Here is a 13,901-nt window from a genome sequence, read left to right as displayed (position 1 = left end):
CAGATAGTAGGCGGCTTAAAGTTTTCCCACACTTCACTGATTCTCTGCTTATTTCTTAAAAGTCTTTTCCTCTCTGGGTTTCATATTGGATTGTTTCTATTGTTGTGTTTTCAAGCTCATTCATCTTTTATGTGATGTTTACCCCATAATTAAACCTGTTCAGTATATTTTGAGTTAATTTTTAATTTTTATTTTTTTTTCCATTTGGTGTATTTTTAAGCTCAGAGAGTACACTTTTCATCTCTAAATATTCAATTTAGGTCTTTAAAAAAATCTTCCATATCTCTACTTAATGTGTTAAATTTTTCCTCTAGCTATTTGATTATATGGAATACAGTTATAATTACTTTAAATGTTCTTTCCTACTTATGTGTCAATTCTGGGTCAGTTTTGCATGATATCCTCATTATGGATCTTTCCTGCTTCTTTGCACATCTGGTAATCTTTGATAGGTGCCAGAAATTGCAAATTTTACTTTGCTTTAAGTGTTGAATGTTTTTGTATTCCTATAGATATTTTAAAAAAAGGTTTATTTATTTATTTGAGAGAGAGTGGGTGGGACAGAGGGAAGGAGAGAGAGAATCCCAAGCAGATACCCCACTGAGCATGGAGTCAGATGTGGGGCTCGATCTCACCCTGAGGCTATGACCTGAGCCAAAATCGAGAGTTGGACATGTAACCCACTGAGCCACCCAGGTGCCCCTCCTACAGGCATTTTTGACATTTGTTCTGGAACATGGTTAAATGATTTAGAAATAAACATTTGGTCCTTTTGAGTTTCTTTTGAGCTTTTTCAAGCAGGTCCAGTAAATGATATAATTGAGTGATATAATTTAGTTTAGGGGTAATATCCCCCTACCTCTGAATACTCCATCTGATGCTCTGTGAATGATGAAGTTTTTCACTTCGGCTAATGGAAACAGGAACTATTCCAGGCCCCTCAGGGGTTACAAAGAACATTCCTTCTAGTTCTTTTGGGTGGTTCTTCCTTGGCTTCAGGCACTTTTTTCCCCATGCGTTCATTTATCAGACTAGAGGGGCAGACTCTGAAAATCCAGCGTTCTCTCTCTTTGCAGCTCTCTCCTCTTCTGTAATTGGCCTTGCAAACTCTAGCTGCCTTGTCTCTCTAAACTTCCTTTAGGGAGACCACTGAGCTATGCCTGGGTCCCCCTTTATGGATTGCATCTTAGAAACTTTCTCCAGGCAATAAACTAGGACAATCGTAGTATTCATGTTGTTTATTTCTTTTCATCATCATCCTTCTTTGCCTGATGACCAACGTATTGAAGACTTTTGTTTCCTATATATTTGTTCTCCAGGTTCAGGTTATTTCAGGAGGGAAGGTAAATCTGTTTCCTTTTATTTCCCTTCATGTGCTACCTGAAGTCTCCACAGTTAATTCTGAAGACTAAGATTCACAGTTTTTAAATTTGTTGATACAGTTCCTAATAGTTAAAGTTTAGTGATAAACTTTTTCAGAGAGTGTGATTTTAATACAAAATATAAATTTAAATTCTTAAATTTAATTCACGTAAATGAGCTCAATCACTATTTCCAAGAGTGGTTATTCTTTCAACAAATATTTGAGCACCTAATTTGTTGTAGACATCCTTCTAGTTGCTGGGAGTTACAGCTATGAACAGACAAAATCCCTGCTCTCAGGGAGCTCACGTTCTAGTGAGTATGTTTTTAAAAATGTGAATGCAGAGTGTATGCTAATTTGTCAACGTCTTTTTGCAAAAAGCTCAAAAGAATAAAACTAAGTGATGTCAGAATTCTAAGGAACAATGATAAATCTAGGCATAGTGTCAGCTTGAAACCTGTCAACAAATTGAAAGTTCTTGAACCAGAAACAGTTGTATAGCATCTGTGGGCAACTTTTATTCAATTTGGACTTAAACTTCAGAAGGCAAGTGCCCTGCCTATTAGTTTGCCTCTGAATTCCCCCGTGCCTAGCAGTGTCTGGATTACAGTAGGCGCTTAATCAATAAAGTGATGAAAAGATTTCAACCTACCGATCGCTAAGGACCGCGCTTTGGTTCCTTCCGGGCATAACTGACAGAGAACAGCTAAGCAGAACCACGGGGATGGAAATGCTTATGTGCAACGTATCACGGCGAGATGGAAGTGTAACATGAAGCTGGCTGCTTGTCCACCATTGTCAGTTCTTTTAAATTTATGACTGGCAGGTGAGAGCTGACACTTCCCGCCTTTGGTTTGGTTCCTGACGTTTTAATATGGTTGATCCAAGTCTCTTGCCTTGATTTCCCTAGGTGGAGGAGGGGAGAACAAGAAGGGATTCTGTATCTTTCAAACTTTACTTTTCAGGGGTGTAAGCGCATGTTATCTATGGAAATATGTGGAAAATGTGAATATGCAATTGATACATGGAAAACTTGGATGCGTCGCAGGTGGAGGCCTCCCCTGGACTGCATACATCCATTCCCCACACCCCCGCCCGCCGCCACCCCAACCCCGTAATCGACTCAGGTGCCGGCAAGCCAAGCCCACCGCGAGCCAGAAGGGTAAGTGGGAGGCGTGGGCTGGCGCAAGCAGGCTCAGCTCACCATCAAAGAGGTTTGCTGCAGCGGCGCGAGCAGGGACCCCCAGCCACCCCGCGCCCCAGCCCCCCCGCGCCCCAGCCCGGGCCCTCCCTAGCCCACCCGCACGTGCTCGGAGCGGCGGGAGCGGGGGCGGGCGGAGGGCGGGGCGGGGGCGCGGCCGGGCGGCCACGTGACCGGCGGCGCGGTTATTAAGCCGCTCGGCAGCTGCTCGCCGCCTGAGCTGGTGCTTCGCCCGCGACCCTGCGTTTAGGCGTGCCGCCCCGAGAGGAGCCGCGCGAAGGTCACCCCGCGCCCGCCAGTCTGCCGCCTGCGCCTCCGCCGAGCTCCGCGCGCCCAGCCGGCCCCGCCGCTTCTCCGCCCGCCCGTCCGTCAGTCCATCAGTCCGTCCGAGCCCCGCGCGCCCCGCCGCAGCCCCGGCTCCCCGAGCGCCATGAACCAGATAGAGCCCGGCGTGCAGTACAACTACGTCTATGACGATGACGAGTACATGATCCAGGAGGAGGAGTGGGACCGCGACCTGCTCCTCGACCCCGCCTGGGAGAAGCAGCAGAGGAAGGTCAGCAAGGGCCCCGTGTCCGCCGCCTGCGGGCTCGGCCCGGGTGTCTGTGTGTCCCAGCCCCCCGCGGGCTCGCCGACTGCGGGCACTAGCGAGAGGGCGCGTGGTGGAGGTGTCGTGTTGTCCTGTGTCATCGTAGCCTGGGTGCCCCGTTAGGAAGGAGAACACTTCCAGGGACAGGCACGAAATTGGGCGTCCAGTCTGTGCGCGCGCGCGCGCGTGTGTGCGTGTGTGCGCGCGTGTGTAAGTAACGTAAGAGTCACAGAACGAAAAATGTTAAAAGAGGAACAGTGCTGTGTACGTGTGAATCTGCTTTAATCAGCGTTAGACCAGAATCTGAAAGACTCTCGGGTAGCTCCTCACCCCCTGAGTCTGTGACCTTGGCCTCGGGAGTTACACTTTACGTGCACCACTGTTGCCGTTTGCCTCTCGCCCCTCTCTCTCCAAATAAAAGATGTCAGGGGAACATCAGTGTCATTGGGATTTCCACAGGGCTCCCCAAAGAGGAATTGCAAATCATTTCTTAGATGTTTTGGCCTCCTAAGAGAGAGATGCTGTAGGAACACCAGACACTTACCAATAAAGTAATAATTATTTCACACTCTATTTATGGTTCATGGAGGTAAGCACCCAGGGATGAGGGAGTCAGCCAGCTCTGAAAGCTCCTTGCCCTTCTTGCTAGGCGCTTTCTGGGGGCCCAATGGAATATTCCATTATTTCAAGGTTTCTTCTCGATCCCCTTGGCTAGAACAAGTAGGGGATGCTCACCAGGAGGCTAAATCCCACCTCCTGTTTGACTGGGCACAGAGCCTGGCGGCGGAGTCAGACGTGCCAGCCCAGACCTGCTAACCCAACTTTATGATGACAGTGTCAGGACAAAAGTGAAGTGCCCTATACTTTCCCCCCACTATTTTTCTGGGGGGTGAGGCAAAGTGGAATTCCTTGCTAAGGACCTGCTTTTAAGTGAATAAGGTCTGCCCACCATATGTGTGCATGGGAAATGCTCTCCTAGCTGCCCCTGTGAGTGGGTGTGCTGTATGAAACTGTAAATTAGCATATGACTGTGAGGCGACCCATACATCCCATCCTTCTGTCCCCATGAATGGCCTTGGCTCCGAGGATCTCTCCCTATTTGGATAATTATCGAATACTGGAGCATTATTTTTACATCAAGATCTCTCTTTTGTTGTCTACCCTCTCTGGTCAAATACCATTTACTACTATTATTCCAAATTTCTCATTTGGGTACATTTCCCTCTCCACTTTAGTTTCCTAAGAGTTCCACCATCCCCACCTTCTTGGAAACAAGAGGACAGAAGTGATAAATAGAAGTTGAGTCTACAAAGGAAAATAACATTTCAGACCTCCTGCTGTTTTTTAAATGACATCGTGAGAGAAATACATGCCCTGAGGATTATTAATATGTCGTCTGGGTCAGTGATGCATTATCAGTCAGCAAGAAGTTAAAGTGAGTTTAACTTTCAGCATGAGTATTTTTCTTTAAAAGATTTTCCCACAGTTTTGATTACTACATTTTTCACGTGTTTTTTTTTTTTTTTTAAACTCCTAAGTCTTCCTTTCAGAGGTTGCCTTTTTTTCTTATGAGACACAGTAAAATAGCTAAGACATTGGACAGGTACTCTGCCCTTCATTTTTAGGACTAACAGTCTAATCACAGTGTTTCTGTTATTTTTGTTTTTGTTTTTTCTTACAGTACAATATCAGGATAGAGCTAATGTCAGTTTCTAAAAGCCAAATTGACATTTATCTCCTCTTATTTTTTTTATCATGTTCACAAAATTTTTGAATAGAATTCCTGTGTGAATATATAATTGTATAGCACTTGACATATTTTATTAAAAAGTATATATACTTCCCAACCCCAGTTCAAAAGAATGCTAAAAAGTTTAAAGTGAGAATTCATTTTTTTTTTCCCCTTAAGATAGAGTGTTGTAGATGCTGGGGGGAAAAAACCCCACTGCCTTAGGACACAGATCTGAACAGATCTAAAACATACTGTGTTTCTACTTTTGGTATAGCACCTACTCAAGTCAATAAAATAATATTGAACTGTGAATTCAGGGTAAGAGCAGTGAGTGGCCTCTATTTATGTCCTATGAGACACACTGTTGGAACAGGGCAAGGATAAAATACCATTGTTTCTATTGTGGGCTACCTTCTCCACACTCCGTTTCAGTGATATGCTGGGTATGAGATCTGTCAACAGATGTTGGTAACACATGATGACGTCCGTAGCGTTTTAATGGATGTGGTGCCTAATTATATCCACAGTTCAGAGAGTCTCATAGGCTGTGGTAATCCTTGCTCTCTGGTGTGGAATTCCTTGCTACAGAAGGACTTAGTGAAAGTATAGTGCTTTTTTTTTCTTTTTCTTTGATGGTGTTTTAAAAAAAAATTTGGCAAAATCCATGTAACAAAAAATGTACCATCTTAATCATTTTTAAGTGTGCCGTTCTTTAAGGTTAAGGACTGCACTTTGCTGTGTTATGCGGCCAATCTCCAGAACTTTTTCCGTCATGGAAAACTGAACTCTGTATACCCATTAGAGAGTAACTTTACATTCTCCCCTCTCCCCAGCCCCTGGCAACTGCCCTGCTACTTTCGGTCTCTATGAATGTGACTCCTCTAGGGATCTCATGTACGTGAAATCCTCCTGTATTTGTCCTTTTGTGGGTGGCTTATTTCACTTAGCATAATGTTTTCAGGGTCCATCCATGTTATAGCATGGGTCAGTATTTCCTTCCGTTTTAAGGCTGAATGATATTCCACTCTATGTATATACCACTTTCTTACCTGTTTATCCGAAGATGGACACTTGGGTTGATTTGTCAACTGTGAATAATGCTGGTGTAAGTATGTGCGTACCAGTATCTTCTTGTGACCTTGCTTTCACTTTTTTTGGTTTTGTACTCAGAAATGAAATTTCTGGTTCCTGTGATAATTCCATTTTCAATTTCTTGAGGAAGCTTCATGCTTTTTCCAAAAGGAGGCAATTCAGAAGACATTGACTTTAGCATTAAGTATGCATACAGGGATTTCAGAGTGCTCCCCTTCTCTTTCAGGGGTGTTTAGTAAACGGGGATGGGGATATTTATATTCATGTAAATGAGGCTGTCTTCAGTGGACTTCTGAAACTTCTTGAGCTTTGGTATTTAGAAGAAAGCTCCTCTTGGAACCAAGGAACATATTCAACCGTCAGTTCGACTGGAGCCTAATCAGGAGGTGACTTGTCAGAACAGCAATGCTGACTATGTGTGCTATCTCTGTAAGCACAGGGTGCTGTCCTTCACCGCTCTGGGAGGCTAGCACAGGCCTTTTAAGGAAATAAATGACTGTGTTTTGTGACCTGAGGGGTCCTTACACCCTTAACTTGTATATGGCTGGATGATCAATACACTTTTTTACCAGCTTTTGGGAGAATAAGAGAGTGGTTCATTTATTCCCCCATTTGGAGTTCTCCCCAGTTTTAATCAGTCCTAGAGAAAGTCAAGTTCTTCTGCATAGTCAGAACCTAGATGGACTGATTCACCACTCACTTCAGAGTACCTCCTATTCATCCTGTCACCCAGGCTAAAATGTCACCGGGTCGGGTCAGGCAGCATCCAAGGACATGTGTGGGAGCAGCTGCCCACAGGGTCCAGGTTAATTAGAGAGCCAGGGGACCTGAGGTTGCCCTGTCCAGTGTTCCATGGTGAGCACCTGCCGAGGAAGGGAGCAAAGTGAAGTCTCTCCTCCCCTGCACCAGGAAATCTGCCTTTGGCTGAATTTTTCCTGGGAGAGAAAGCAGTACAGTGTTTCAACAAGGTGAACAGTTACTAAAAAGCACGTGACCATTTTTAGGTTCATGAAACCTAGAGGGCTCTCAGCCCTCACTGGTACTCTCTGACCGTTGTCAAGTCCCTAAGCCTTCACGTGTCCATGTATCTAGAAAATAAAGGTAAGCGATACCTTTCTTACCTCATTGTGTTTCTCAGGATTGAACGGTTGAACTAGTTTATGTGGAAGGGGCTCCATACACTCTAAATGTTCAGATGTTATTATCCTCACGCAGCAAATATTTTTATTAACAGTAGTGAGCTCTACACCTGGACTGGGAAGGGATGATGAAGCACAGACTTGTTGCTTAGTGACTTTGCTGTACTGTTTCGTGTGTGTGGTCGAATAGACATCCCATAAAATTTACCATTGTCACCATTCTTAGGTGTACGATTCAGTGATGTGAACACATTCACAGTATCATGCTATCACCCATCAGTCTCCTGAATTTTCCCATTGCCTCAAACTGAAACTCCATGTCCATTAAATCACCAGCTTTCCAGAGAGGATTTACACTGTTGGACTCTTGGAGGAAAATAACACATGGCTTAATATTAATTGTTGTGTAAAGAACAGAAATTATAGGTCAAATCAGGAAAGCTATCGTGGGTGGGGACAATGAGAAGTAGCTTTGTGAGCGAGTAGGACTCGGGCCAGACCTTAATTTCAGTAGTAACTAAACATTAGCTGAGTAGAGAGGAGAGGAAAATCGTATTCCTGGCTGGAGAAGCTGTTGTGTTTCTTGGGGGTAGGGAGGTGTGTGGATAAGTGGGATGTCACCATAATAAGTGTTCACATCACTCTTCAGTGCCGTGAAAGCACCCGCCCTCCCCTCTTCCCTACCCTCTGACAAAGGGCTGAGGGGACAAGCTCAGAGAGGGAGAGTCTAAAAGGTGGGCAGGCTAGGACACCAGGCTCCATGTTCTTGCAGGTGTCTGCTACTTGTGATGTGCTTGAGGGAGAATGAGAAGGAGACGGGCTTGGCTGAAGTTCATGATGCAGACTGGGATGCAGAGAGAGGGGGCCAGGTTGCAGTGGACTGGGACGCAGGATGAGGGTGGAGACCTGCAGGTGTTGGAACTCCAGAGGTCCGTACTTAAAGAAGCAGACTGTTTTCAGGAAGAATCAGATGCATGAGGACCTGAGTCCGGGAGACCCAGGCAGGAGCCCAAGATAGGACCCGCTGGGTAGAGTGGTGAGGATTAGAACCAGGGGCTGGTAGGAGCAATGGTGAGGAAGGCATCAATTTGAGAGTGGTCAGGAGGGATTATAAAAGTATTAAATGGCCCCGTGCTATTCCACAGCAGGCTGCTCATAAATCCAGTTAAGCAGACATGATCCCACCCTGAGAGCTCCTGGACTGGAAACTCAAGATAGCAGTATTGACGAGAAATGAGCAAACTGTTGAGGAGAGTCTATTCACCGGCCAGGAGAGAGAAAGCTGCACATTTACAGGATATGTCTGTCATCCAGCGCAGGGGAGCAGGGAGGGGGGTGTGTCCCTGTGGCCATGGCTGGAGGGGAGGGCGGGAGTTCCAAGGGGCCTTTGGTGTCCAGGGAAGAATGTTGGTGGGTAGGCGTGGATAGACAGAATCTAGTATGAGCCCCAAGTAGCCTCTGCCCCCGGAGGGACCGTTGTTCTAAGTGCACTTGGGTTGCTGTAGATGATCACACGTGCACAGGGCATGAGGCAGAAGAGTCACTCTTTGTCTTTGGATCCTCCCCAAGGCACTGGGGTATGTCCTGGAGCATGCCTCACCCCTCCAGCCAAGGGCACCGTGGTAGAAAGTTGAACTCCAAAGATTTTCCAAGAGTGGGAGGACGCATATAATTCTTAGCTGGGAAACTTAATGAACTCGGCTTCAGAAAGCTGTCAGCACACGCCGCCGTCAGTTGCTGCAGCTGGGAGACACCTACAGAAAAGGCGCAGGACCCGAGTGGGTGGGGGAGCCGCCATGATGAGCAGAGGAGTTGGTACGGAATACGTTGGAGGACAGTCAGAATTGTACCGCTGTTTCCCTGGGAACGGTACTGATTCTTCCAGAAAGAACAGAAAGCAGAGATTAGGGGGAACGTTTGCTAACTGCTGTGCTAGACAAATTCCAAAGGCAGGAAAATCTTGAGTGCAAGGAATTGGTCTTTCTAAAGCAGTCTGGAACATTTTTTATGCGAACAACATATCTGAGCGCAGGCAGGCATGTGGGGTGGGTGGTGGTGGCACACACACCCCTGCTCCTCCCCACAGTTTTCCATGCCAGAAATAAGAAGATGCTTTGACCTGCAACCCGACTGAAGAGCAAGGTGTAGTGGGGCATAGGCATGGCCATTCATTCTTTTATTTGACATTTATAATGGGCCTGCTAGGGACCAGGAATAGAGAATTGAGTTGACCTTAGGCCTTAAGGAGCTCATAGTCAGGTTCAAGAGACAGAAAGGTCATTGCAAAGCACAGAGAGGGCCACCCAGTTCAACTAGGCTGGTGAAGGAAAGGAGAGAGTATTTCCAGAATGCTCCTCCCATGTGGTTTGCCATCAAGGTACTGGAGACATCTTCCTCCTTGGCACTCACATGGGATCCTGGGACTTACTCTTGGTGCCTCCCTCTCTCCCAACTCTGGTGGAGCTCACCTGCCAAAGTCCTCTGGACCCTGCCCCTTCATCCCGTTATGTACTTTAAGGTCTTCAGAGTGTCTGTGTTTCCTGCCTGGGTTAGGGTGGTGGCCTCCTACTTTGTCACCCTTCCGTGGCTTATGCTTCTCTTCAGGCTTTCCTCCATGATGCTGGCAGGAGTGATCTTTATGGAGCACAAGCCTACTCATGGTATTTCCTGCTTAAAGTCCCTCTGTGGTTCTTTATTGCCTTCAGCAGAGAATTCAGACCTCCTACAGTGCTCTGGGAGGCCAGGTCCGAGCTAAGCTCTGTCTGCTGCTATTCTGTTTCCTGCCCCAGCAGGATCAAGGTCCAATCCCACAGAGTGGCCCTCACCATGTTTGATTCACCTCTTTGCCTTATACCCAGTCCCAACTTCCTCCACCCATTCTGCAGTCCCTCCTGCAAGAGCCCAGCCTTCTAGGACATGGTCCCCTGGTGCTGTCATGATCTCTCTGAGGAGAGGACTATGAGCAGACGCTCTTCTCTGGTTCCCCAGGCCCAGCACTGAGCCTGCTCAGACTCTGTACTCATTTTTGGAATGAGAAAATTATGAGCCCTATTTCTGAAAAGTGTTTAGTTTAGCACAATTAAAAATTTTAAATGTAACAATTAAGAAACTTTTTTTTACAGTCTTTAGTACTCCTTGAGCTATATATGTATTAACTCCAATTCATGCCTGTTCTGTAGTGGTTTTAAAAAAAGTATCTTTTTCAAGTCCTCAAAATGAATGGAGTTATCTGACTTAATTCTTATTCTAAGATGGAGCCTTCAAAGACAAGCTGCTTAATTTTAAAAAATTGGAATTTAGAGATTTTTGAAATAAAAATTCATTCATGCAAATTTATTTAAGTTATAACATGTCACCATATTAATGAGCAGAATTTCTGGCCAGCTAAATTTGATTTGAAATGACCATTTTTTTTCTCAGATTGAGAATCTTTACCCACTTAATAAATAAAATTACATTAATGATTCACATAAGTAAATTTAAATGTGTGATTCTTATATACAAAATATGGTAAAACAAATTTTTGGGGAAAACATATTGCACTTCATAGTAGCAGAATTAGAAAATAAAGAATAGATATTCATGGGTGATTCGGAAGAGTGTGTGTGTTCCTGGAAAGGAGTCGACCTGAGTGCCAAGTCCAAAACTGAGAAGTTAGTGTGACTTTGAGTTATCTTCATTTGTTTTTGCTAAGAGGTAGAAGTGTTAGTTATAATCCCTAGGAATAATTGCAAATTGAAAATAAACTCTTAGTAGTGGTATCTGTGACAGCCTTTTCACTAAAAGACATGCAATCTTGGGGAAAAAAAAAACCAACCTTCTTTTTTAGTAATTGTGAGGACCAGACGGACAAGTAGGTGAATATGAGGTCATTTGGAGGAAATGAGAACCTCATTTAGTATGAACCTGTGATTGAGTCTTATGTAGACAATTTTAACTGAGATTGGCAAATCAAGAAATCCTGCCTTTTAGAGCCATAAAGAGTCTTTATTTCATGATCGTCAAATAGGATGTGAAAATAATTATTTAGAAGTTAGGTAATGTCATTGGTCTTTATTAGAATTTTGAGAACTTTTATATTAGGTTGACCCATGTGAAACTCTTTGACGCTGACCATTTTCACCTCCAAAAATTGCACTTTCTTACATTCAACCCAATAAAACTATGGTACTACTGTGTCCCACTATGTCTGAGATCCTTGACCAGTACCAATACAGTAGCCAGACCATAAAACTAAATTCTAACCATTTCTAGCCTTATCTCTAACACCTTTGGTGTTCATTTAGGAAAGTTAAGGGGTGCGGGACTGTTGGGTTTTGTCCTAGTTAAAAATGTGAGGTTTGGATTGAGGGCTTGCTATCCAATGGAAATATCAAGGAGAAAGGTCAAGCTGGAGGTTCAGGCATAGAAGCTTTCTGCTCATAGGCAGTGGTTGAAACTTTGGGGAGCGGAACATGGAGGAAGATCTCAGAGGAGAGGACTTCCACAGGAAGCAGTGATATTACCTGCCCATGGACGCATTGCTTCTCTACGTGAGGATATGCTTGCCTCAGACTACTTGGAACCACTCGAACTGTCGAGATGTCTTTGATTTTCTTCCTGGAGAAATCTCACCGTGGTATTCCACTGGAACTTTGCCAGTCTGAGTCTGGCATTTGAATCGGGTAGCTGCTGAAAGAGAAACCCAGGTATTTGGCGACATGGGATGGAATATCTTTTAGCCGTTGAGATAAGTTACGCTTTCAAAGGAAGTGAAAAGCTGCGAGAAATTATTAATGGTGATTTGCTCAGGTCTGGGGCATAAAACCCTTCTGCGGTTGAAAGGGCCAATGATGGGCTTTCTTGAGGAAGACTACATTGGAAATTTGTGAGGATTACTAAAAACAGTAGAATTTGTTTCATCTTACACTAAATGTAGAATTTAACTCCAAGATAGGTTTCCTTTTTTTTTCCATATTATCATTTTAAAAATTAAGGAAATGAAACAAATTATTGCCATTGTTTAGATGTCTTGTTTTAAGGTTTTTAGAAAACATTACTGGTATTGGGTGTTGGAGAGCATCGGTCATGCAGATGATAGAAGACATATACAGAATTGTAATCATTTTAGAGATGACCCACAGAGGATAGTATTTTTCTATTTTGAGACAAATTTTTCAGTGGCAGCAGGGGTGAGAGTGAGATTGGGCTGGGATGTGGGGAGAGAGACATTAGTTGGAAAAATGCAAGTCATGCATTTTATATCTTACACACCGTATAATTTCTATTCAATTATTGGAATTTTACGAAACAGGAGGTGGCTGATTATTTCATTGCATATTTTGATCTCTTTTGTTAAATTCTGAGACAGAAGGATACTTAAAAAAAATTTTTTTTGGTATAACACCAAAACAAAAAGAATTCCAACAAGATGGTAAAAGTGATATTTTTATATGTGAATTTTTGCTAGTGGATTAAGAAAAAAGAGGGGGAGGGGATTTGGCGTGTTATTCTTAGTATCCCAAACTATTCACTGTAAAGGGGCAGAGCAGCTAATTTATTGAGAATTACCAGGCACTGTTTAAACCAAAGGTACTATTTTATTCACTTTTCACAACAGTCTTGAGAGCTGAGTGTTATTATCCTCCTTTTTTAGCCAGGAAATTTAAGTAATTTGTCCAAGAGCTGTTGAGGGTGGGGAAAGGTAGCTGGAACAGAATTCCAAAGTACGAAGATACGGCTCTGTCTCTCAATGGGAACTTTGTAAAATGTGCAGGTGATAATATTCTATTGCATCCTCTGGTCCACAAGTGGCAGAGCTGAATTTTGAGCCAAGTTGCTTATCTTTGAAGGTTGCACTTTTAACCTCGGGACACTTTGTGGGTTTTTGTTGTTGTTGTTGCTTTCTGCCCAAACTTAACATATAACCTACAACTTGGATCTGAAGCGCAGGATTCAGTATTCCTAATTTCTCACTTACCCCCCACCGACCGCCGTCGTGGAAGGGTGTGTGCCTGTGAATTTCTCATTCCTAAGTAGGTACAATTGGGGCATCTGATGAAATGAGAGAACCAAATTTTGAGACATGGGGAACATTGTCACTCAGAGGTTTTCTCTAGGTCAAGCTGTATGGCATTTGGTGTGTTCAACAGAAATGCCACAGGAGGAGGAAAGGGACCATAGGAAAAGCCAACTAAACCTCTAAACAGAGTTTAGTAGAACTTGCCATTAGGGGCGTAGCTTTGGAATTTTAACTGCTGGTCTGGTTGACTCAGTTCCAAAAGAAGCCAGAGTTCATTCAGGATGCCTAAGTTCTTGAGTCAGCTTCCTGTTGGAACCAGCAAATGGGACTCCAAGAGGCATGAGCACAGATGAGATTCATCTTCTAGGATAGGTATGATGTCTTAGTGGACAGCAGTGCTCTCTAAGTTTTGGGGTCCACAGAGATTCAGCCTAAACACTGATATGGCCGTACCAAGGACTCCCTTTACTATACATTAAAAAAAAAAAAATCCCACTTTTCTGTTCTATAACTTCCTAGCATGGAAAGTTTCAAACGTACACAGGAGCCAAGGGACTATAGAACACGGTGAATCCTTCTGAACCCAGCTGGCCAAGGAAAACCTGTTTCATGGACAGGGAATGTTCGATTCTACCCCCACCCAGCTTTATTGAGGTATAATTGAGAAATAATAAATTGTATATATTTCAACTATACAGAAGTTTTGATATGTGCGTATACCGTGAAATGGCCACCAAAGTTGTCCACTTCTAAGAGGAAAAACGAAGTTTTTATGTTCAACAAG

The 13,901-nt window shown here is 44.0% G+C and overlaps 1 protein-coding gene across 1 annotated transcript in view; it reads left to right on the top strand.

Annotated features, from left to right (window-relative positions):
• The first annotated feature begins 2,777 nt into the window (after positions 1-2,777).
• Positions 2,778-13,901, top strand: part of ACTN2 (actinin alpha 2) — a 67,700-nt gene continuing 56,576 nt past the window's right edge. The window contains exon 1 of the mRNA XM_080822746.1: positions 2,778-3,120. Within this exon, the coding sequence (XP_080678872.1) occupies positions 2,995-3,120 (126 nt within the window). The 5' untranslated portion in view covers positions 2,778-2,994. The remainder of the gene's footprint in view (positions 3,121-13,901) is intronic.

This window comes from Martes martes (assembly GCF_963455335.1).
Source record: "Martes martes genome assembly, chromosome: 14".
Lineage (NCBI taxonomy): Eukaryota > Metazoa > Chordata > Mammalia > Carnivora > Mustelidae > Martes > Martes martes.
Note: the sequence above shows the minus strand (reverse complement) of the source record. Positions and strands in the feature narration are given on the sequence as shown.